The sequence below is a fragment of the Temnothorax curvispinosus genome, unplaced genomic scaffold (assembly GCF_003070985.1).
Source record: "Temnothorax curvispinosus isolate PA1 unplaced genomic scaffold, ASM307098v1 QBEX01010597.1, whole genome shotgun sequence".
Taxonomy (NCBI): domain Eukaryota; kingdom Metazoa; phylum Arthropoda; class Insecta; order Hymenoptera; family Formicidae; genus Temnothorax; species Temnothorax curvispinosus.
Window position 1 is genome coordinate 41,041 of NW_020220377.1, and position 19,364 is coordinate 60,404.

Below are 19,364 nucleotides of genomic sequence, written 5' to 3' on the forward strand. Positions count from 1 at the left end.
CTGCTAAACGCGACCCATTACCACGATGATTTTCTTCTTGCCACTTCCGGATTATAAATCCGCAAGATTTGAGTTGAATCTATCCCTTTATCGAAATATATTCTCCTTGAAATTTTGACGGAAATATCGAGAAATGCGCCTTTCGATTTATGCCTAGATTCAATTGTCTTGAAAAGCAACAATAAAAGATAACCTGTTGCCAGTGGTTTGAGAAAAAGAGAGCAGAAGAGAGACAAATTGACAACTCCACGAACGTTCTTCTCAATTTGTAACGACTCGGAAATTAAAGTCGATCCGTTTCTCTTTTGTTTCTCTGAACTTGCCCGAAGCCTGAAATCCCCCAAAGTTTTAAAACGAGATAAAAAATATATTCGGACATTGAAGGGAGAGAGAGAGAAAGCGAAGGTTTCAAGTGCAAAAAGTGCAATAGTCCCTCCCTCCCTACCCTTACATATCAAGGGTATCTCTTTATTACGTCATTCACATCAGACTTCCCTTTGTCTGCCCTGCCACACGTTTGTTCTCTTCGAGTAAACATATTGAGCGCGATAACGCGGGATCCGAGATCAGAGGCTGAAGCAAGCTGAAGACTGCTGAAGACTCTGTGAAGAGGCAGTGAGAGGTGCTTGCGTCTCAACGACCATCAACGACTCGCCAGGGGCAGGAGGATTAATTTGGTGGACTGATCCACTGTTCATTGGAAACCAATCGGTGAGAATGATCGTGAACAATCGCCATTAATATCGGTCAAGGAGATGGATGGCCAGTAGAAAATAAGAATATTGATTTACAGTGTATTGAGGCGTTTTGTTGACACCGGTAGGTCAAAAATTTGCTATAGAGGAAAGGAAGAAGAGAGATAAAGTAGATCTTCACGGTATAAGCGTACCTCGACGAAATTTCCTTCATTTCACGTAGATTTTCAAGTAAGTATGGTAGACAAGTGTAATTGTGTGTGTGTGTGTTAAAGCATCTTTGGGGATTCGCTCGGCTAAACATATATTAAAGTTTCCGTTCGACGAACTAGTATGAGCTACGCGACATGTTTGATAATATTTATTGATTAGAGGACAAGATTGGTCGTTGCTTGAATATCTGAGGTTCAGTTTGTTATTCGACCCTCCGTCTGCATACGTGGGTCTATGGCGTCCGATGCAAAATTTATATCTGCTGGTATAATTGTAAAACTTGCACAAACCTGCCAGAAAATATTAAATAAACGATGATTATTATAAAAATAACGGTAAAATCGTACAATTACAATGTAGACAGACGTTTTGTGAATTTATCCAGATTTTTCTAAATGTTTTAAGGCAACAAAAATAGTGTTAAACGTGACAGACCCACGTATATACTCCAAAGATGCAAAAAAAAACAGACGGAGGGTTGAGCAAACTTATGTTCATTACATATAGATATATCGCACTCGCTTTATTTCTTACATATATTATAATCGTGATTTTCTTCCACAACAAGAAGCTTGACCTTGTTAATAACAATGTAACAAAAATAAGGATATTTATGTGTCTGTTTGATTGGGGAACGTTTGTTGTAACCTTTATTTGACAGGGGATTATTTTACCTTTTGACTCGTATTAAGTAAGTTAAGTATTTTATACAAAAATTGAGAAACGACAGATAATTTTATATTAAAAAAGTACTGATCCGAATACAGAATTGAGAGGTTTTGAAAAACTTTAAAAATTCTACCTTCCAATTGTCAATGGTAGGCACCGCATTAGAAAGTAATTTCTTTTTTCATATGTTTTCTAGAATTTCTTATATTTAACGAGGAATTTCTCATATCGATAATATGATAATGATGAGGAAAGAAGAATGACTTTGTAATAACTGATTTTCTGATTTCTAGAATTGAATACTAAAAATGGAGGCAGATCTCATAGTGTCCTGTCCCTACAATCCTGCGCATCGCATTCGAAAATATAAATATATGTCTCATATATCAAAATGCAAGAAAACTAGTAAAGTATCTGACAAGGTAGAGTGTCCGTTGGACAAGACTCACATAGTAGATCGTCATCTTCTTAAGGTAAGACGAAAAGTACAGATTTGTATGCACGTGGCATGTGTACATACATATGAACAAGGTGTCTCAGAATTCACGTTTGGGAAATGCTCGGTGTGATTCTTATGTGCCGGAAGAAATAACTTTTTCCTTTGGTATTGCACTGTTTTATACATTCAAATTGTATGGTTTAAATACGTGGGTCACTTTGAAAAATCTCTGTTAAATTAATATCATGTTTTAATCAATATTTTAATATTGTAGGAGCATATTGCGACGTGTTCCAGTCTTGGAAAATTGATAAATGTGGATCCCGGATGTGAAAAACCAAAGGTAGAGGAGCCTCCAATAATTATGAACGCATACGACTCAGCTGAAAATTGGGAAGAGGTATAGAAGACAGTGAAGATTCAACTAGTTTAAATCAATACCGATTTACGTTATATAATTCCATATGTTTTGTTCGACAGGAACCAGAAGTCCCGGCTTACGATCCGATGGAGGTTTCATCGAAAAAGCCGGTGCTTCGATGCGTGTCTGGATTGACAAAATCAGAGAGAAGGAAGTTTAGGGAAAGCGAACGAATGCGTATAGCAAATCTCAAAGGATTTTCTTCTGCGAGCGCAGTCTCATCTTTAACGAAAGACACGGTGAAATATATTTCATGCAAACGTTTTTTTAATGTGTATTTAAATAAATAACGCTACGAGTACACTATAATCAATATAATTTATATAAATATATTTATTCCTTCTGTAATTTCAGGTTTACGAAGTACCATTACGTCCTCCTCGTGATACTTCTTCATCCTGCGTATTCTCACCAAATGAGAGCTTCGATAAGAGCACGCAAATGGATGATCATGATGATGATCATAACACAAATATACAAGCTAAGTTTGTTCCTGAATTTCATGCTAATTCACTCCATAGAATGTTATATGATGAATTAGCTCCTGAAGATGATGATATTGAGCAATTGGAAATGGAACAGCCTCCGCGTAAAAATGTCATCGGAATTAAAACGGAAACGGTAATATAATTTACTTTTTATATGTATAAAACACATTCATAAACATTTGATTGAGCTTGCTTGTAAATGAATAATATCATAAATGTATCGTTCTCTTTCAACTTTTTAATTACTTGGTAAATTATATTTTCAGAAAATGTCCTTAAAAGATTATCTCCAGCAAATCAATAGAGAAAATGGAAATTTTTCAATTTCTAATCAAAATCAAGATACATCAGTTAAGAAAACAGTTGAGAAAACTGAGGCAGCTGCAACTTTGGAACCGTTTAATATTGATAAAAAAAAGAAAGAAAGAGACGAATGTATTGCAAGCACTTCGAGCGTGTCTGGTGATCGAGTTACTGATAAACTTCTGGCTTTATTGAAGAATGAGTCAAGTGCCAAAAAGGTACAGCCTACGGAGAAGACAACAATGCTTGAACAAATGAAAAAAGACCTTGGTGAAAAGGAACCAGCGTTGAATGAGATCTTGAGCAAATTTGATGATCAATTAACTTATGTAGCTGAGATACAGAATGCTGCTGCCGAGGAGAATGCACGAATACTCCAGCAATTGAAAGACCTTATACTAAGAGTGGACTAAGCGAAGAGATATTTTGGCCTGTTCGTTTTCGCTGCACTTCTGAACTAGTGCAATAAGTTAGAATGAAAGAAAGTATATTTGTTTCATTCTAACTTATTGCGCTAGTTCAGAAGTGCAGCGAAAACGAACAGGCCAATTGCCTCAAGAAAATAATTATTTCTCTTTAATCACTGATGTCAATGTGTCTCGTATAATTCTCATGGTACTAAACACCCCTCTGTAGTGCAAAGCTTAATTAAAAGACGACGCTATGAATGGCGCTAATCATTTTTAACAATATCTTTTCATTTATACACGTAAAGACGTAAGATCTCAACATCTCGGGTACTTGCAACCCGTCGCGTCGCGTAAAAGAGTCACGGTCGGTCTCGTTCCGCGTGTACTTGACGCGAGACACTGCGGTGTCTCTTGATCTTATGAGTTATTTAGAAAGTAAGATTAACATATAACAGAAAAGTGATCTATACAAATATCTCAGTCTATATGTAGAATAAAAAAGATATAAAATAGTTTCTTTATATATTCCAGAGAAGTCTATAAGATTAAGTTGCGAAAGAAAAAATTATGTGTTTGTTCAGGGCTATAACATTATGAATATATCTGTATAACCGTAGAGATACATTTGCGTATATGTGTATGTTTCATGATCTGAATATTTGTTAATCTATATAAGCATAAATTCTATTCGTATGTTAAGCTTAATCGTAATACTACTATTAGTAATACTAATAGTAATACTATTATAGGCTTAATAAAAAGAAATAATAAATAAATAGTGTGCATATAGAAAGTATTTAATTCTCCCATCACATATCGTTGCCCACTCGTGAAAAAAACGAACAAAAGATGAAATCGTATTAACGCGAGGAAGATGAGTGATTACGTTCTACTGTTCATTTCGTATTTTCCGCCGTATTTTTATATCGATTTCAAGTATTATCGATATGCCTATCGAGTTGCGTGACGACTTTCGAGAATTTCATGTTTCGGTCAACCTGCCAATCATTCCGCGAAGTCGAAGTGTCAGAGTGCTGGACTCGTGAGCGGCATTTGATACACAACTGATAGACACTTTATTAACGTAAAACTTCTTGCAAAATGGTAAGTTGAAGAACCTCACTGCGGCTCAACATTACATTTATTCAGCTTTGGAGTTATATTCTTGGAGCACCTTCAGTATTTTCTCATAGGTTATGTAGGAAGTGCATTGTCATCAAGACTAACATTTGTTATAATTTTAAAATATTAACATATCGCAGTTGCAATTACCGCTGTTATGACGCATATTTAATACACGGGATATTAAAATGAAGTCAATGTATTTGGTTTAAAGTTTCTGACACTCCTGACAAAACATGAGGGAATGCATACGTTAGCTGTCTTTTAAATTCTATAAGCACTTATTTAGATAAGTCTTCTGATCGATAGCGGTTTTATTTCACTCACATTTGCTTCCTTATATCCGTGATAGAATAAAAAAAATTAAATTTAGACAGGCCAATCAACTGTATTTCGTTATACCTTACAGGCACGTAGATATGACACACGTACCACAATTTTCTCACCGGAAGGGAGACTCTACCAAGTCGAGTACGCCATGGAGGCTATAAGCCATGCCGGCACTTGTCTGGGCATACTGGCAAACGACGGTATTCTACTGGCGGCTGAGAAACGCAACACCAACAAGTTACTGGACGAGGTGTTTTTCTCCGAAAAGATCTACAAGTTGAACGACGACATAGTTTGTTCGGTGGCTGGCATAACTTCGGACGCGAATGTCCTGACGAACGAGCTGCGCCTCATCGCGCAGAGATACCTTCTTCAGTACGGCGAAGCTATACCCTGCGAGCAGCTCGTCTCGTGGCTATGCGACGTTAAACAGGCGTATACCCAATACGGTGGGAAGAGACCCTTTGGCGTATCTATCTTGTACATGGGATGGGACAAACATTACGGCTATCAGTTGTATCAGTCGGATCCCAGCGGGAACTACGGCGGTTGGAAGGCGACGTGTATCGGCAATAATTCGGCAGCGGCGGTATCGTCCTTGAAGCAGGAATATAAAGAGGGCGAGACCACCCTGAAAGACGCAATGTCGCTCGCTATCAAAGTGCTCTCCAAAACTCTAGACATGAACAAGCTCTCTGCCGAAAAGGGTAAATTTTCATTTATATGTAAATCAGTGCGGTCGATTCTCTAAGCTAATATAATCACGCACAGTTTTCGATATCATTCTGTAATAGCTCGTAATCATTTGTAACAGAGTTGTTGAGTTGTAAGTCCGTATCCTTTACTTGCAGTGGAAATGGCGATATTGACGCGCGAAGATGGTAAGACAAAGACGAAAATACTGCCGGCGAATGAAGTGGATGCCTTAATCGCGGAACACGACCGATTAGAAGCATTGGCAGAGCAAGCGAAGAAAGAAAAGCAGAAGTCGTAGATTTTTTTTATATTAGATAAGAGCACGAATAAACCGACTGCGATGGCAAAGTTTACTGTATCAGGAAGAAATTGATTAACATGCAATTCAAGTGTTTATATTATGTACTGTAAATTATTTCCTTGCCGCAAGAGTGAATCCTTATGTGACAGCATTATCATTTTCATTGCAAGACAATGGTTATAATAGGATTAAAAAAGTTTTTCCACAAATGCAACATGTTATGCTTCTTTTCCCTGCCCTATTTACCGCGTAAAATAGTGATCGAAGTGACTTTGCATAAATATAACTGCCCAAGGGTCATTTTTAGACATTAATTATACATCTATTCGTGTCACGAGTTTAGGATAGCGTTCGATTCACAATTTTATGTGCTGTATAATACGAGGAGTGATTGAAAATTAGCACATATTAAAAAAACGTGGAAATATAGGCAAATAAAATCATGAACAGAATCCTATTCTGAAATGTGCGTGAATTATAAATCGTTTAAAATTATATCATTATATCTGAATAGACATCTATTGCACTTGCATTAAAATTAATACAAATTAGAGTATAAAGTCATTCTTTAAAATATATAAGTTCAGTCTGCACACAAGAATCAGTGTTACCCTTCTTGGAATATAAAATTTTAATCTCTTTAATTTCTAATTTTTTATTTAAATAAAACATGCTAAAATAACACATCAGTATAATCCCCGAAGGCTAACGATATTCGTACTTGACTCAAGAAAAGCAATGCAAATTCGAAGTTTGTCTTCGAATTCTCGGTAAACATTAGAGAACGTCGTGTAGCTATAAATATATAAAAAAAAATACAACAAAAAGTGCCTCGAAAAAATCAGATTTTTTGCAAAAGCGTACGGGAGGGCTTTGGGGATCGTTGGAAAATTGAAAAAAAAGTGCAAAAAGTTGGTGTGTCGGATCATATCAACCAGGCTGCCGATGCGGTCCCACTCCCGGGCGCGATCCCACTACTGCCCGCCACGGAGACTTTTGGCTGCTGGGTTTCCCCTCTGGCCCGGTTCGCCTCTCCTTAGCTAACCTGGTCACCCCGGACTCCTCCGGGGTGCCCATATTGATGGCGAGCTTAGCGCGGACGCCCAGTCAACGTGAACCCCGTACCAGCAGGTGCCCCCGACCTCAGACCCTCCAACACAACCAGCCTCCGAGTAGCCGGATTACAGGAGCCGCCACACTCCCAGCTGAAAGGAACACTTGCGATACGTCCTTATAAGCTACCGAAGATCGATCCCGATTCAATCCGGAAAACTCGTCTCGCGAATATCATCGTTTACGCGGCCACGAAAATGCGAATTGAATTATTTCTCGAGCGAATTGAACGTCGATCTATACGCGTCGGGATTGTATTTGACGGATAAATATGCGGAATTACATGCGCGGGGTAAAGCGGAGTCGGCGATAACGTTATCTAGCGCATTTTGTTCGAAATCGAGCGCTCGACACGACTCGATAGGTTCGCCGACGGAGATACTATTTGTCGGTAATTGATCTTAGCGAATAACTGCTGTCCGATCATCGGTAAAAGTGTGATGAGGATAACGAAGAACTCCGATACTACCGATCGTCCCGATTCCGCTGACCGCTCTGGCGCTCTCGGCGGCGCACTGGCCGGACTGGCCCCTGGCCCCCGGGATCCGGGATACGTCGAGCGAGGTTAGATCGGGGCGGAGGTGTAAACCGACGCGAAATCATGTTGATTTATTTGTGACAGGCGACGGCGAAGCGACTCGACGGGAGCGTAACATGACAGGGGCACGTAACCGGTGCTGTTGACGATAGTAAAAACACTCCCCCCCCGCGGACAACCGATCCTCTCGCGATGGCCGATAATAACCTGGCGAAGGTTTTCGCTGCCGAGGACTTTAACCCGGAGAAATGTGAGTTATCGGGGGGATGCATACCCCGCGTTAAGGGATGCGAAACTCGATGTTTGAAAAAGAGGAATCGTCACGGCATTGATCGTACTTTGTCTTCAGTAATGTGACACTTGTTCGTGAAATATTTAGAATTTATATCGCACTCAATCGCGCACTGTCTCTTCAATCTGACGTAATCACATAAATAGCTCGTTTGCCAATTAATTGTATACGAAATTGAGGATAAATATAAAAATATACAAATATGCGAAGGACAATAAACGTGAATTGTATCTGTCATGCTGTTTGATTCTTCTTACAGTCGTGAAGGAGCTGAGCGCGCAATGCGTCGGTGCGGACGAATTGAGGCAGCAGCGTGCGAAGATTCAGGAACTGGCGAACAATACGTCCGCTCAATTGAAACGGAATGTCTACCAGAACTACATGCAGTTCATCGAAACCGCCAAGGAGATCTCGCACTTGGAGAGCGAGATGTATCAGCTGTCACAGCTCCTGAGCGAGCAGCGTGCCTTGCTGAGCACGCTGGGCTCCACCAGAACGACGGGGGTTGTTTTCGAGGATCTGCCCGAGTCGCAGCAGGAGAACTTGGCTGACTCCGTGTCCAAGGAGGAGGAGCAGAAGCAGAAACTCATTCAGCTGATTGAAAATGTGGAAGGCGCTCTGGTTGGCATTCGACGAACGAAATATTTTGTAAAATATCAACGAAAGATTTATATGCTTTATTTTCTTCTTTTTTTCCTCTTTTTTTTTTTACAGAGCTTAGCCGAGACTCCAGGACGCGTGTGCTTACACGAAGGTTCCTTGCTCGAGTTGGATCCGATCGAGGGTACGCCGTTAAAGAGAATTCACGCATACTTGTTCAACGACGTCCTGATGGTCGCGTCCTGGCTGGCGAATGGCGGCAGACGCGGCCCGCCTAGATACAAAATGCAGGCAGTTTATAACTTGGAAAGTCTGGCGATCGTCAACGTGAGGGATCACGGCACCGTGAAGCTGTCGTTCAAACTGTTGGCGTTCTCCGATACGAGAGTGTTCCAGTGTGCCACAGCGACAAGTAAAGTTAGTGCGCTCGAAAACAACGATCGTAAATCACGTCGGAGTATTATTTGAATATACTTATCTTACAGAAAGAGTGGTTGGATAAGTGCGAGCAAGCGAAAAGAGCAAAGCTGGCGGAGGAGAATTCAGTCGACGCACCGGATAACGACAAGCATCCAAAGGAGGACAAAGCGGCGCCGTCTCGTTCGATGTCTTTGGAATCGAATACGTTAGGTAAGGCAGAAAGATCTTGCATTCCGTAGGAATTTTTTGTTTCGCGATACGTGTCCTATCTTCATTCATTTTCGTTCATTTTCTTGAGTTTTTGTTCGTCGAGCATTTTTAAGATCGTTGAAATTTTTTTACCAGGGATGGACGATGACGATGACTCGGAGTATTACGAACCGCCGCCGGAATGGGTGCTGGAAGTAGCCGAGGATCTGGACTCTTGCATAGCGCAACGTCACTTCGAGGAAGCTTACGGTTTATTGGAGAAGGCAAAAGTCTACTTGAAGGACACTGAATCAACGCCCCTGCTGACGGAGATCCAGACGAAGGTGAACGAGAGAGGTCGCTCGCTGGTGAACGTGCTAACCAAGGAACTGGAGTTGAGCGCGGAAGCGAAATCGCTGCAGGGCGGCGGTTTGAGAAGCGCACGACGCGCGGTCAAGCTCCTGATACAGCTGAATAGGAGCGCACAAGCGTGCCACTTGTATCTGCGATTGTGCAGCGCGGTGCTGAAGGCGCGACTGAAGAGGATCAAGCGAGATGGTACGACCGTGGCTTACGTGAAGCAGCTCAGCGCGATCGCCTTCAGCAATATAGTGGAGATAGCGAGAGAATTCCTGAAAACCTTCCCTAAATCTACAAATTGCACTTCCGGTAATTTAGCATCGATAAGAGCCACAGATGTTTTACGATCGAACAGTGGATTTATTTGACTTGCTCGTTGTCGTTCAAGGCTTGGTTGTATGGTGCAGCCAGGAGGTGAAGCACTTAACGTCGCACTTAGCTCAGCAGCTGTTTGTGCCACAAGTTACGCTAAGCACATTGGTAGAATGCATTGTCACTGTTCGAAGTCACTGCGATCAGGTATGTATACATTCTAATCTTAGCGATAGTCCTATTCGCAGAAGTACTATATTTAGATATATATGGCCTCTGTGTCTGCGTACTATAAACGCAAATTTCAACACAAGTTTATAATAACTCAATTTTCAGTTGACCCAGCTTGGCATGGACTTTCGTTATCAGTTAGACGGGCAACTTAGATCACCGTTAGCCAAAGCTATCCAGGACGCGGGAAATAACTGTGCCGATACGGTGAAACGTCACGTAGCGGAGGACACTTGGCGACCGACGAATCTGGAAACTAGTCAGAATCTCCAGAAGCTGTTAACCGAACTCGATGATCTTGGTATCGGTGTACCAGCGTTTCAGACAAATGATTATTGGATACCGTTGACGTACAATATATTAACTTTTTCCAAGATCTACGTCAGTTTGTTAGAAGACTGTCTTAGCGTAGCCACACCCGAGCTTATATCTACGATAGACGGCGTGCTCGTATCCGTGATGCGAATCGAAGTTCAGCATTTGATCGTCTCGCTTACGGATCCGAAATTGAAGCAAGAGGTAAAACGAGTGTCTCCCTGCTATATTAAATTGCACATTGTGAATAAATTCGAATTTTACAAGATTTCACTTCTTTCCCTTAGCGAAAATTAGTACAAAATAATGCAGCCTATGTGCGAGACGTTATTATCGCCCGAGGCCTGGAACTGTACAAATCCACGACGAACCAGAAGTTCACAAAGCTGCTTGCTCTGAAAGAACAGATCGTATTCGAGTCTCCATCGCCTACGAAGCCGAGGCCGGCTCCGAGAACTTCAGTTCCTAAATACACCACCACGGAATATCTCTAAATTGGAAATAGAGATGCCGAGCCGTTTATAATTTATATAGGCGAAGAAAAATATCGCAGAAACAAATGCTTATGCATATGTATATACATATATATATATGCACATGCGAGACGATGTATTATATTGTATATAAAAGACTCAATTCTCTCTCCTCAGTAATAAATACACGTATCATAGTGAGACGATATAGAAGTGACTCGTTGCACTTCTAATCCAGGCAGGTAAACATTAATTGTAATGCCATCGTAGAACCATTATAGTACCTCGTAGTATATTTAATGAACAAGGGAAATTAAACAAATCAGACTACCACGCAGCTTCCCTAATGGTGCGTATAATATAGTAACTTGTAATAACGTTGTAACATATCTAATACGTTGAAATTATTTACACGTTTAATTGGATATATAATTTATGTATGCCTATGATTATTTATATAATAGCACTATTTTGTACTGTTGTCGCTGCAATTGCTGGCTTCATTATTCGTTTCCAGTTTCCTCTTCTTGGCGCGTATATCGGCCAGAGTTTGTTCTATACTCCTTTGATCCTTCTTGTTTTCACTAGGAACTGCGAGAAAAAAACAATTCCATTATTACATTACATGCATATAGAACGAGTCACTCAATTTTATAACAATGTTTCGTAATCTTTACTGCAAATACGAATATTGCTTGTTCGTTGTAAGATCTTAAAATAATGCACATTATATAATTATTTTATAATAATTTCCAATGGAGTCATACCATAACGGAAAGGTTGAGTTTGCAGTAAAAGTTAGGTAAGGGCCCTGGCACATAGAAAAACTGAAGTTGACCAATCACAGTCAAGCGTTGTCGAAAACTTAAGATAGTTATCAATTTGCTTACTATTCAAGTTTTTCTATGCACCAGGCTCTAACTCGTATATCAGTATTAATATCTATACGCACCACATCCATAACTACTACTGGCTTCCGTTTTCCTAGCAGCTTCCAAGGCGGCTTCCTTGCCGATCAAATGCTGATATTTGTCCTTGTAGTAGTTGTTGGGCACGAAATTCTCTTTTCGTTTCTTAGACTTCGAGTACTCCGTTTCCTCCTTAGCCTTTCTTTCTCTCTCCTCCTTCAGTCTTTTCGCAACTTCCTCGTTCCACTCTTCGCCATTGTGCAGCGCGACTAAATGATCCTCCGAAGGTGCGTATTCCCTCTTGAAGATGATGCTGTAACGATCGTAGCCTTCCTCGCCGAAGGAATATGCCAGAACATTCGCTACTTCTGCTACGTCATAACTGAAGCCCAGGACATTGATATATCATAAAAGAATATTCCACAAGTATAAATGTTTCCAAAACAACGCACTTACACGATGCCCCTGTGTATCTTATCCATGACAGGAAATTTGTATTCCTTCGCGTCGTCATCCTGTAGAAACTTGTTAATCTTCTCTTCGACCTACGTAAGAAGGTAACGCGTTAGACGAACTGATTACTGATTAGGCTTTGTTAGACAAAAGGTATGAAAGTGCAACTACTATAAGCTACTTCACCTTCAGCCGGAAGAGCTTCAACTTTTCCGCCTCCGCTTTCTGACGCTTCTGCAATTCCTCCTGCTGTTCTGCATAATCGAAATAAATTTGCATGAGCCAACATAAAATATCAAACCGTTCTTTTCTTTCTTTTTTTTCCCACTTTTTCTAAAGAGCGAGCATTTTTAGGTTGGGAATCAACTAACTTTTCATGAGGGCCTTCTGCTTCTCGTTCACTGGCGGCGGCTTGTCCATGGATTTCAGGATAGACGCCAATATATCTATGTGCGACATGATCTCGGTGAGTTATTTGGCCTCGTCAACGCTAAGCCAAAGGAAAAATTACGGAAAAACGTTCCGCGACGCTCGCGAAGATCGAAGACTCCAAACAGTCTAAATACTCCGGAACCGAGCGACTGAATGAATGGGCCAGAATGGACTGAATACAGAAGCTTATGAATTTGCTCTTTGTAGATGCACCACGTTACGCTTTCTGCACTTGAAATGAGATAAATGTATAATTATACATGGAAGAGAAAGAGAGAAAAAATGTAGGACAAAAAAAATTTAGGACAAGCTTTGAGCGGTGTAGAATGGTAGAACACAAAACACGTACGATATACTCTGCTGCCAATTGTATCTGCAAATATAGCAATAAAATATTTAACAAATGTAGCAAATTCCTGGAAATATAAAAAATTCTCGGAAATATTAATAAAATTTTTGAAATTCTAAATCGTGATCTCTTCGCCGTTCATATTCCTTTATCGATTTAAATTTAGATTTTTATGTGCAATTCTTACAATTTCCGTTCATTTCGATATTTAAAAGAAAATTACTTTGTGTCAGTAATGCACATATGTTATTATATATATTTAAAAATTACATGGTATATTGTTCAACAAATAACAAAATTAAATTGTTAAAACTCATTAAAGAGAGTTATGTTGGTTATATTATTATTATATCGATTTATCAAATAATTCGTAACTCCTCTTATCAGATTATGAATTAGGTTTGAGAGTGAATTGAAATTTTACCAATCGGAGTAAAGTTCACTAAACTCGAGATTAGTTTTCTTTATTCTGATTGAGCTACGGGGTTTTAATTGAGCCGTCATCTCGGTCATTCGTCCGATTGGCTTCGCGCTAGTTAAGTTAAAAGCGGCCCAGCGTTTGGTCCAGCGTTCTCGTCCGCGATTGGCTCGCGACGTCCGCGCGCGCCCGTGTTTATCGCCATGTGGTTCGTCGCGAATCGCGATGTCTCGATTCCGCTACTTCCGGTCTCGAAGGTCGAAGTGCGGCGGTAGCGGAACAGCAGCAGCACCATCTCAGCACCAATAACAGCACAGCAGCGAGGAGCAGCAACGAAGCAGACCACGGGGGACGCACGCACGCACGCACGCGGACTGCGGAGTAGCGATCGTACGCGCGTGTACGCGGGGTGTGTGTGTGTGTACGCGAAGAGTGCGCTGGAAAGATAACTATTTTTTTAAGACCCGTCCCGAGCCCGGTAACCCCCCCGGTGGATCATCGGATCGGATTGGAACGGAACGCGCGCGCGGTGGTTCACATTGCGGCGTGTGCGACTCACCTCGTGTCCCAATCACCCTGCTATCTATCTCTATCTCTTTTTCTCTCTCTCTCTCTCATTCACTCTCTCGTTCTCTCCCACCCTCCCTCGATCGCGAGAATCGTATTATCCGTTTAGCCTAGCGGGCCGGCTGTGTGTGCGCCGAAACAACCTGATTAATATGGCGAACAGCATAGCACCAGACTCGTGGGAACAGCAGGCGGACACGAACGGCGACATCGTCGGCCCGCCTACGTCGCAGGACAAGTCCATCGAGAGCAAGTTCTCCACCCTGAATGTCAACGCTGCGGAATTCGTGCCTTCCTTCTGCATCAGCTCGTCGCCACAGAGCAACGTCGCCGCGACCACGACGGCCGACAGCAGTCCGTGCAACGTCGCCGCGGCTGCGGCCGCAGCCGCTGCCGCGGCCGCCGCCGCCGCCGCCGCCGCTGCCGCCGTCATGAACACCGTAACCACCACCACCACCACCACCTCCGTGCCCGTCGAGATACACCATGGTCAGTGTCCCATCCAGCTGATCGCGGAATTTACCCTCCCCCTCCTCCGCCTGAGAGCGCGGGGGAGCGCCGCGTTCGTCGTGTTGTCATACGAGCACGCGGTCCCGTCGCCACGACTATAACCCCTTCGTCTCGTTGCCACCCCCGCGCGAGGTCCCCCGTCTCCGCGCTGGAACGATCGCGAACGCATGGCGGGACGCCTCGTTGCGTCACGTTTCCGTGGAGGTCGATCCCGCGGAGCGTCCACGCCGTATGTCACGCTCTCGGATACCATATGGTTTCATTTGTATGTGAGAAGAATCCTCCGTTCTGACCCCCCGCCCTCCGTGCCTTCGGACCGCGACTGTTCTTTTTACGTTAACGTTATTTGCCGAGTGTGCAGTTCGGTTCGTTACACCATTGTCGAAATTGGATATGGGATATGGGACCTTGTGAGCGAAAGCTGTAATAGGAGAGGCGAGACACGGCGGATGAGATTGTGTCGCTGCGTATATCTTATCATCTTGTTGGGTGTTTAATTACGATTGTTTCTGTTTAATGACGTCCCGCTCCTTTGTAATCTAGCGCGTTATATGACATTCGACGCGCCTCGATTGAAGATCAAAGTCTTTTCATTAATCTTACAATCTTCGACGTGGCGCAAAAAGTTTTACTATCTGTGTACGTTTGATCTACGTTTTGCGTTTAGTTTCAATAGTCGGTAAAATACCGTGCCAAAGTTTGAATAAATATCTTAGGGATGTACTGTGTACAACATTGGTAGGACGCAAGCCGAACTGATATCTGTCTTTGTAGCTTTGCAGTATATTTTCTTATAATTGCTTTAGAAAGATTTGAAAATATGTATATTTAGCTTTAACTCGATTTTATGTAGGAAATTATCGTAAATATTTGACATGAAGGGAAAGATAAAAATTAACAAAGTGATTGGTAAATTAATTATTTTCGTAGAGAGTCACAAGATTTAATGTAAATGACTTATTGACTTGTACATATCATTATCTAATCAAATTTCTTTTTAATCTGTTATCTGTATTGAGAAACCTATGTATCTCTTTGTGTTATTTTGAGTATATATTATTCTGAAGATTTTGAAGAAGTGTTTTATTTTTTATAGGAAACTCCACGCCCGTTGTTCTGGCAGATCCAATTGGCAGTCGAGTTGAGGAACCTCCTGCTGGGGGAGGGGCTCCACCGCCGAACGTCAACGATCAACTAAATACCAGTCCGGAACATCAACCTGCAGATTCCTGGGAAGAAGCGGCAGTTGATGGAGACCCTTTGCTTACTCCGGAAAATGAGGAAGTAAGTATAATTTTGACTGAAAACTTGAGCGCATACTTCTTTGATAGTGATATATATATTTTATTATACAGTTCTAGATAAGTTGCATTGACTTTTGACAGATTTCTTTTAAGTGGTTATTTTATTAGTGGTATATTGTACTTTGTATTATTTTTAGGCTGATAACGATGAGGACGAAGAGCTGGTTGTTAAAGTACCCAAAAAGAAACCTGTCAAAGTAGCGGAAGACACTAAAAGCAAAAAGGAACACGTTAACGTTGTTTTCATAGGGCATGTGGGTAAGTAATAAATTTATAAAGAATATAGATGAAATATAAATGTACTAGAAAAGTTCACGGAGGAGAGTTATTCGATATATATTTTATGCTGTCGATTGTTAGATGGCACTATATATGGTGTTTTGCAGATGCTGGGAAATCAACTATCGGAGGTCAGATCATGGCACTCACGGGAATGGTTGACAAACGTACCTTAGAGAAATACGAGCGGGAGGCGAAAGAAAGAAGTCGAGAAACATGGTACTTAAGTTGGGCGCTGGACACAAACCAAGAAGAGAGGGAAAAGGGGAAGACTGTTGAAGTAGGAAGAGCCTACTTTGAGACAGAACGAAAGCACTTTACAATATTAGACGCACCCGGCCATAAAAGCTTCGTACCGAATATGATCGGCGGCGCGGCGCAAGCCGACTTAGCGGTCCTCGTTATTTCCGCGAGGAAAGGCGAATTCGAGACGGGCTTCGACAGAGGGGGTCAAACGAGAGAGCACGCTATGCTTGCTAAAACCGCGGGTGTCAAGCATTTGGTTGTATTAGTGAATAAGATGGACGATCCTACTGTCGAGTGGGACGAGGGCCGATACAATGAATGCAGGTATGCATCGAGTGCGCACGAGATTTAGAAATAGAAAATATTTAGAAATTTTCTGTCAGAATATACGTTTATATATAGAAAGATTTTATTCGAGAAATCAATTGGAAATTTAAGAATTATTAGAGAAAGATTACTAAAATTATTAATATCCTTTTTATTTCTAAAGTATATATTTTTTGCTCGTGTTTTGATCACCGATGATGAGATAATATTGCGTTTCCATCGATTCACACGAATAGAAAACCGTGTATCTTTCAGGGATAAGATACTGCCATACCTCCGTAAATTAGGATTCAATCCTGCGAAAGATCTTACGTTCATGCCAGTTTCTGGTCAGCTCGGTATCGGCTTGAAGGATCCGATACCCGAACATCTCTGTAATTGGTACAGCGGCCCACCATTCATACCTTTTATCGATTCGCTACCCTCGCTTAATCGCAAGAGCAATGGACCTTTTATCATGCCGATCGTCGACAAATATAAGGACATGGGGACAGTAGTTATGGGCAAGGTCGAAGCAGGTGAAGCCAAAAAAGGACAGTCGTTGCTCGTTATGCCAAATAGGGTACGTATATATATTTTGTTGCTTTGAATTAATTTGGAATTAATTTATATTCTAAATCCAAATTATATTTTACGTTGGCGCAAACTTTTTGTTGCCTTCTCTTATAAGTTCCTTTTTAAAATTTGCAGTCCAAAGTTTCTTATGGAAACGATTGAAAAACTTTTTAGATTTTTTAAAATCCAATAACTACTGTTTTAAACAATAAAAATTTTGTTTTAGAACTATAATTTCACTATTAACTATTTAACAGATACAGATCATTTTCTGCACCAATCTAATGTAGAAAAGTAATGATATTTTTTTTATTATGTGATATTTTTAACGCTTTACATTTTGTAGCATAAATGAGATGATGTATGTGTCTATGGGAATAATTTATTTTTTTTAAATTTAAAACGCAGACGGCAGTAACGGTGGACCAGCTGTGGTCGGATGACGAGGAGGTGACGTCTGTTGGACCTGGGGAAAATGTCAAGATCAAGCTAAAGGGCATCGAAGAGGAAGACGTCAGTCCCGGATTTGTCCTATGCGACAGCAACAACCCTATCAAGACCGGGAAGGTCTTCGACGCGCAAGTGGTGATTCTAGAACACAAGAGTATCATTTGCGCGGGATACAGCGCGGTCATGCACATTCATTGCGCCGCGGAGGAAGTCACGGTCAAGGCACTGATCTGTCTGGTGGACAAGAAATCGGGCGATAAAAGTAAGACGAGGCCAAGGTTCGTCAAACAGGACCAGGTGGCTATAATGAGAATCGAGTGCGCGGGAGTTATATGTCTCGAAAGATTCAAATTATTCCAACAAATGGGCCGCTTCACTCTTAGGGATGAAAGTGAGTACGATGACGGCATATTTTTTTCCTTTATCACCGCCGTTTTTTTCCCCTTTGTTTGCTCCGCGATAATGTTTAAATGTAAATGAATATACTTGTGTGATTTCAGATAAAACTATCGCAATTGGCAAGGTGCTGAAAGTCGTCGAGTAAAGGAAAAGAAACTTGCTTAAGTGTTACAACAGATTAATAATAAAAAAAAAAGATCATTATTTCAATGTGACAAATGAGACGATGCAAGGCGAGCACACGAGATATTAAGCAAACCGAACGGGCATGATGAAATTCTGGAGACTTAGTAATAATGTAACATATAACACAACTCACACCTATGTACCGCAGAGCTATACAAACAATACGTGCGTCCACGTGCTACGCAACGACGCAACGGGTAACGGGGTGGGGGGTGGGGCGGGGGGGGACAGAGCGGGGGAAAAGGGGAAAAAATATTTATAGCCTGATACAAGAGCAAATAGATTCGACTATATAGTTAAGGAGACATACACAATCGAAAAAAAAAACTCAAGAGCGTGTGTTCCTTTTATTAGATAAGCTGAATGATGGCACTTGCATTGAAATAATTATAAACGGATAATGATCAAATAATTAACCGTGTCTCCTTGATAATAAAACAAGAAAAAACACGATATTTTTATTCTTCTGAGGTGCGACACATGGAAGTGGAGTAAGTGATCGATATCGATTGCGGATTTAACATTAAGGAAATATATGATTAATATTATAATTATTATTGAATAATTATTATTAAAGTGGTGGTAAGAGTTGGAAAAGAAAATTTATTGAATAAATCAACAAAATAGTGTTACACAACAATTTATAATTATAAAATTAATATTACAATTATTATTATACTGTTTCTTATTATATTATCATTAAAAACAAATTTGCAAAAAAGTGTGCCCTGATAATTTTAATAGGGACGTGGATGTACGTCACGTACATCCCTGCACAGTATAACGGGTTTCCTACGTATATATTTATATTCGAGATAAAAGCATATGGAATAAAAGCAAGTGTAGCACATAGGATTTGCAAATATTCAAGGCGCACAAATGCGTTCCGCGCGTGTTTATCTCGCCTACAGTATTTTCTAGCTATCTAGTTTTTCTAGTTCAATGGCAATCTATCGCTTTAAACTCATTTGAAGCTCGCGCGAGCACGCGACACGAATGGACCCTTGATGATATATAGTCAAAGGAATGGATAGATAACGGGGGCCAGAGA

At 41.0% G+C, this 19,364-nt stretch overlaps 4 protein-coding genes across 5 annotated transcripts; 3 read left to right on the forward strand and 1 right to left on the reverse strand.

The window, feature by feature from the left end:
- The first annotated feature begins 471 nt into the window (after positions 1 to 471).
- LOC112460489 lies at positions 472 to 6,298 on the forward strand. Its single transcript, XM_025025187.1, has 9 exons — positions 472 to 711; positions 794 to 926; positions 1,871 to 2,050; positions 2,291 to 2,416; positions 2,497 to 2,676; positions 2,792 to 3,058; positions 3,192 to 3,632; positions 5,170 to 5,797; positions 5,942 to 6,298. Exons 3-9 carry the CDS (start codon positions 1,886 to 1,888, stop codon positions 6,082 to 6,084), a joined length of 1,950 nt encoding a protein of 649 aa, XP_024880955.1. The 5' UTR covers positions 472 to 711; positions 794 to 926; positions 1,871 to 1,885; the 3' UTR covers positions 6,085 to 6,298.
- Positions 6,299 to 7,696: 1,398 nt separating this feature from the next.
- Positions 7,697 to 11,411, forward strand: LOC112460490 (exocyst complex component 8). Its single transcript, XM_025025188.1, has 9 exons — positions 7,697 to 7,764; positions 7,823 to 7,988; positions 8,290 to 8,651; positions 8,745 to 9,047; positions 9,116 to 9,260; positions 9,396 to 9,908; positions 9,988 to 10,118; positions 10,248 to 10,661; positions 10,745 to 11,411. Exons 2-9 carry the CDS (start codon positions 7,931 to 7,933, stop codon positions 10,949 to 10,951), a joined length of 2,133 nt encoding a protein of 710 aa, XP_024880956.1. The 5' UTR covers positions 7,697 to 7,764; positions 7,823 to 7,930; the 3' UTR covers positions 10,952 to 11,411.
- On the reverse strand, positions 11,201 to 12,935 carry LOC112460491 (sperm-associated antigen 7 homolog). The gene is made up of 5 exons (XM_025025189.1): positions 12,663 to 12,935; positions 12,478 to 12,545; positions 12,295 to 12,383; positions 11,883 to 12,220; positions 11,201 to 11,521 (listed from the first exon to the last, which is right to left on the reverse strand). Exons 1-5 carry the CDS (start codon positions 12,748 to 12,750, stop codon positions 11,397 to 11,399), a joined length of 708 nt encoding a protein of 235 aa, XP_024880957.1. The 5' UTR covers positions 12,751 to 12,935; the 3' UTR covers positions 11,201 to 11,396.
- An 854-nt stretch (positions 12,936 to 13,789) lies between these two features.
- LOC112460492 (eukaryotic peptide chain release factor GTP-binding subunit ERF3A) lies at positions 13,790 to 18,323 on the forward strand. Of its 2 annotated transcripts, none has more exons than XM_025025190.1 (7): positions 13,790 to 14,546; positions 15,664 to 15,851; positions 16,009 to 16,129; positions 16,258 to 16,720; positions 16,979 to 17,285; positions 17,687 to 18,119; positions 18,229 to 18,323. In XM_025025190.1, exons 1-7 carry the CDS (start codon positions 14,210 to 14,212, stop codon positions 18,270 to 18,272), a joined length of 1,893 nt encoding a protein of 630 aa, XP_024880958.1. In that variant the 5' UTR covers positions 13,790 to 14,209; the 3' UTR covers positions 18,273 to 18,323. The 2 variants fall into 2 exon arrangements, with proteins under 2 accessions (XP_024880958.1, XP_024880959.1); XM_025025191.1 differs by lacking the exon at positions 13,790 to 14,546 and adding an exon at positions 14,905 to 15,056 and having other exon boundaries at positions 18,229 to 18,321.
- The last annotated feature ends 1,041 nt before the right edge of the window (positions 18,324 to 19,364 follow it).

What these genes read in the sequence shown, in the direction of transcription:
- LOC112460489 (XM_025025187.1), top strand. Translation starts at nt 1,886, where the DNA reads ATGGAGGCAGATCTCATAGTGTCCTGTCCCTACAATCCTGCGCATCGC. An exon ending in CAGCTGAAAATTGGGAAGAG is followed by an intron (nt 2,417 to 2,496) that starts GTATAGAAGACA and finishes TTTGTTCGACAG; the next exon opens with GAACCAGAAGTCCCGGCTTA. An exon ending in CATCTTTAACGAAAGACACG is followed by an intron (nt 2,677 to 2,791) that starts GTGAAATATATT and finishes CTGTAATTTCAG; the next exon opens with GTTTACGAAGTACCATTACG.
- LOC112460490 (XM_025025188.1), top strand. Translation starts at nt 7,931, where the DNA reads ATGGCCGATAATAACCTGGCGAAGGTTTTCGCTGCCGAGGACTTTAAC. An exon ending in ATCTACAAATTGCACTTCCG is followed by an intron (nt 9,909 to 9,987) that starts GTAATTTAGCAT and finishes TTGTCGTTCAAG; the next exon opens with GCTTGGTTGTATGGTGCAGC. An exon ending in ATCCGAAATTGAAGCAAGAG is followed by an intron (nt 10,662 to 10,744) that starts GTAAAACGAGTG and finishes TCTTTCCCTTAG; the next exon opens with CGAAAATTAGTACAAAATAA.
- LOC112460491 (XM_025025189.1), bottom strand. Translation starts at nt 12,750, where the DNA reads ATGTCGCACATAGATATATTGGCGTCTATCCTGAAATCCATGGACAAG. An exon ending in GCAGAAGGCCCTCATGAAAA is followed by an intron (nt 12,546 to 12,662) that starts GTTAGTTGATTC and finishes TCGATTATGCAG; the next exon opens with AACAGCAGGAGGAATTGCAG. An exon ending in AAGATACACAGGGGCATCGT is followed by an intron (nt 12,221 to 12,294) that starts GTAAGTGCGTTG and finishes CCTGGGCTTCAG; the next exon opens with TTATGACGTAGCAGAAGTAG.
- LOC112460492 (XM_025025190.1), top strand. Translation starts at nt 14,210, where the DNA reads ATGGCGAACAGCATAGCACCAGACTCGTGGGAACAGCAGGCGGACACG. An exon ending in GCCCGTCGAGATACACCATG is followed by an intron (nt 14,547 to 15,663) that starts GTCAGTGTCCCA and finishes TATTTTTTATAG; the next exon opens with GAAACTCCACGCCCGTTGTT. An exon ending in TGTTTTCATAGGGCATGTGG is followed by an intron (nt 16,130 to 16,257) that starts GTAAGTAATAAA and finishes GGTGTTTTGCAG; the next exon opens with ATGCTGGGAAATCAACTATC.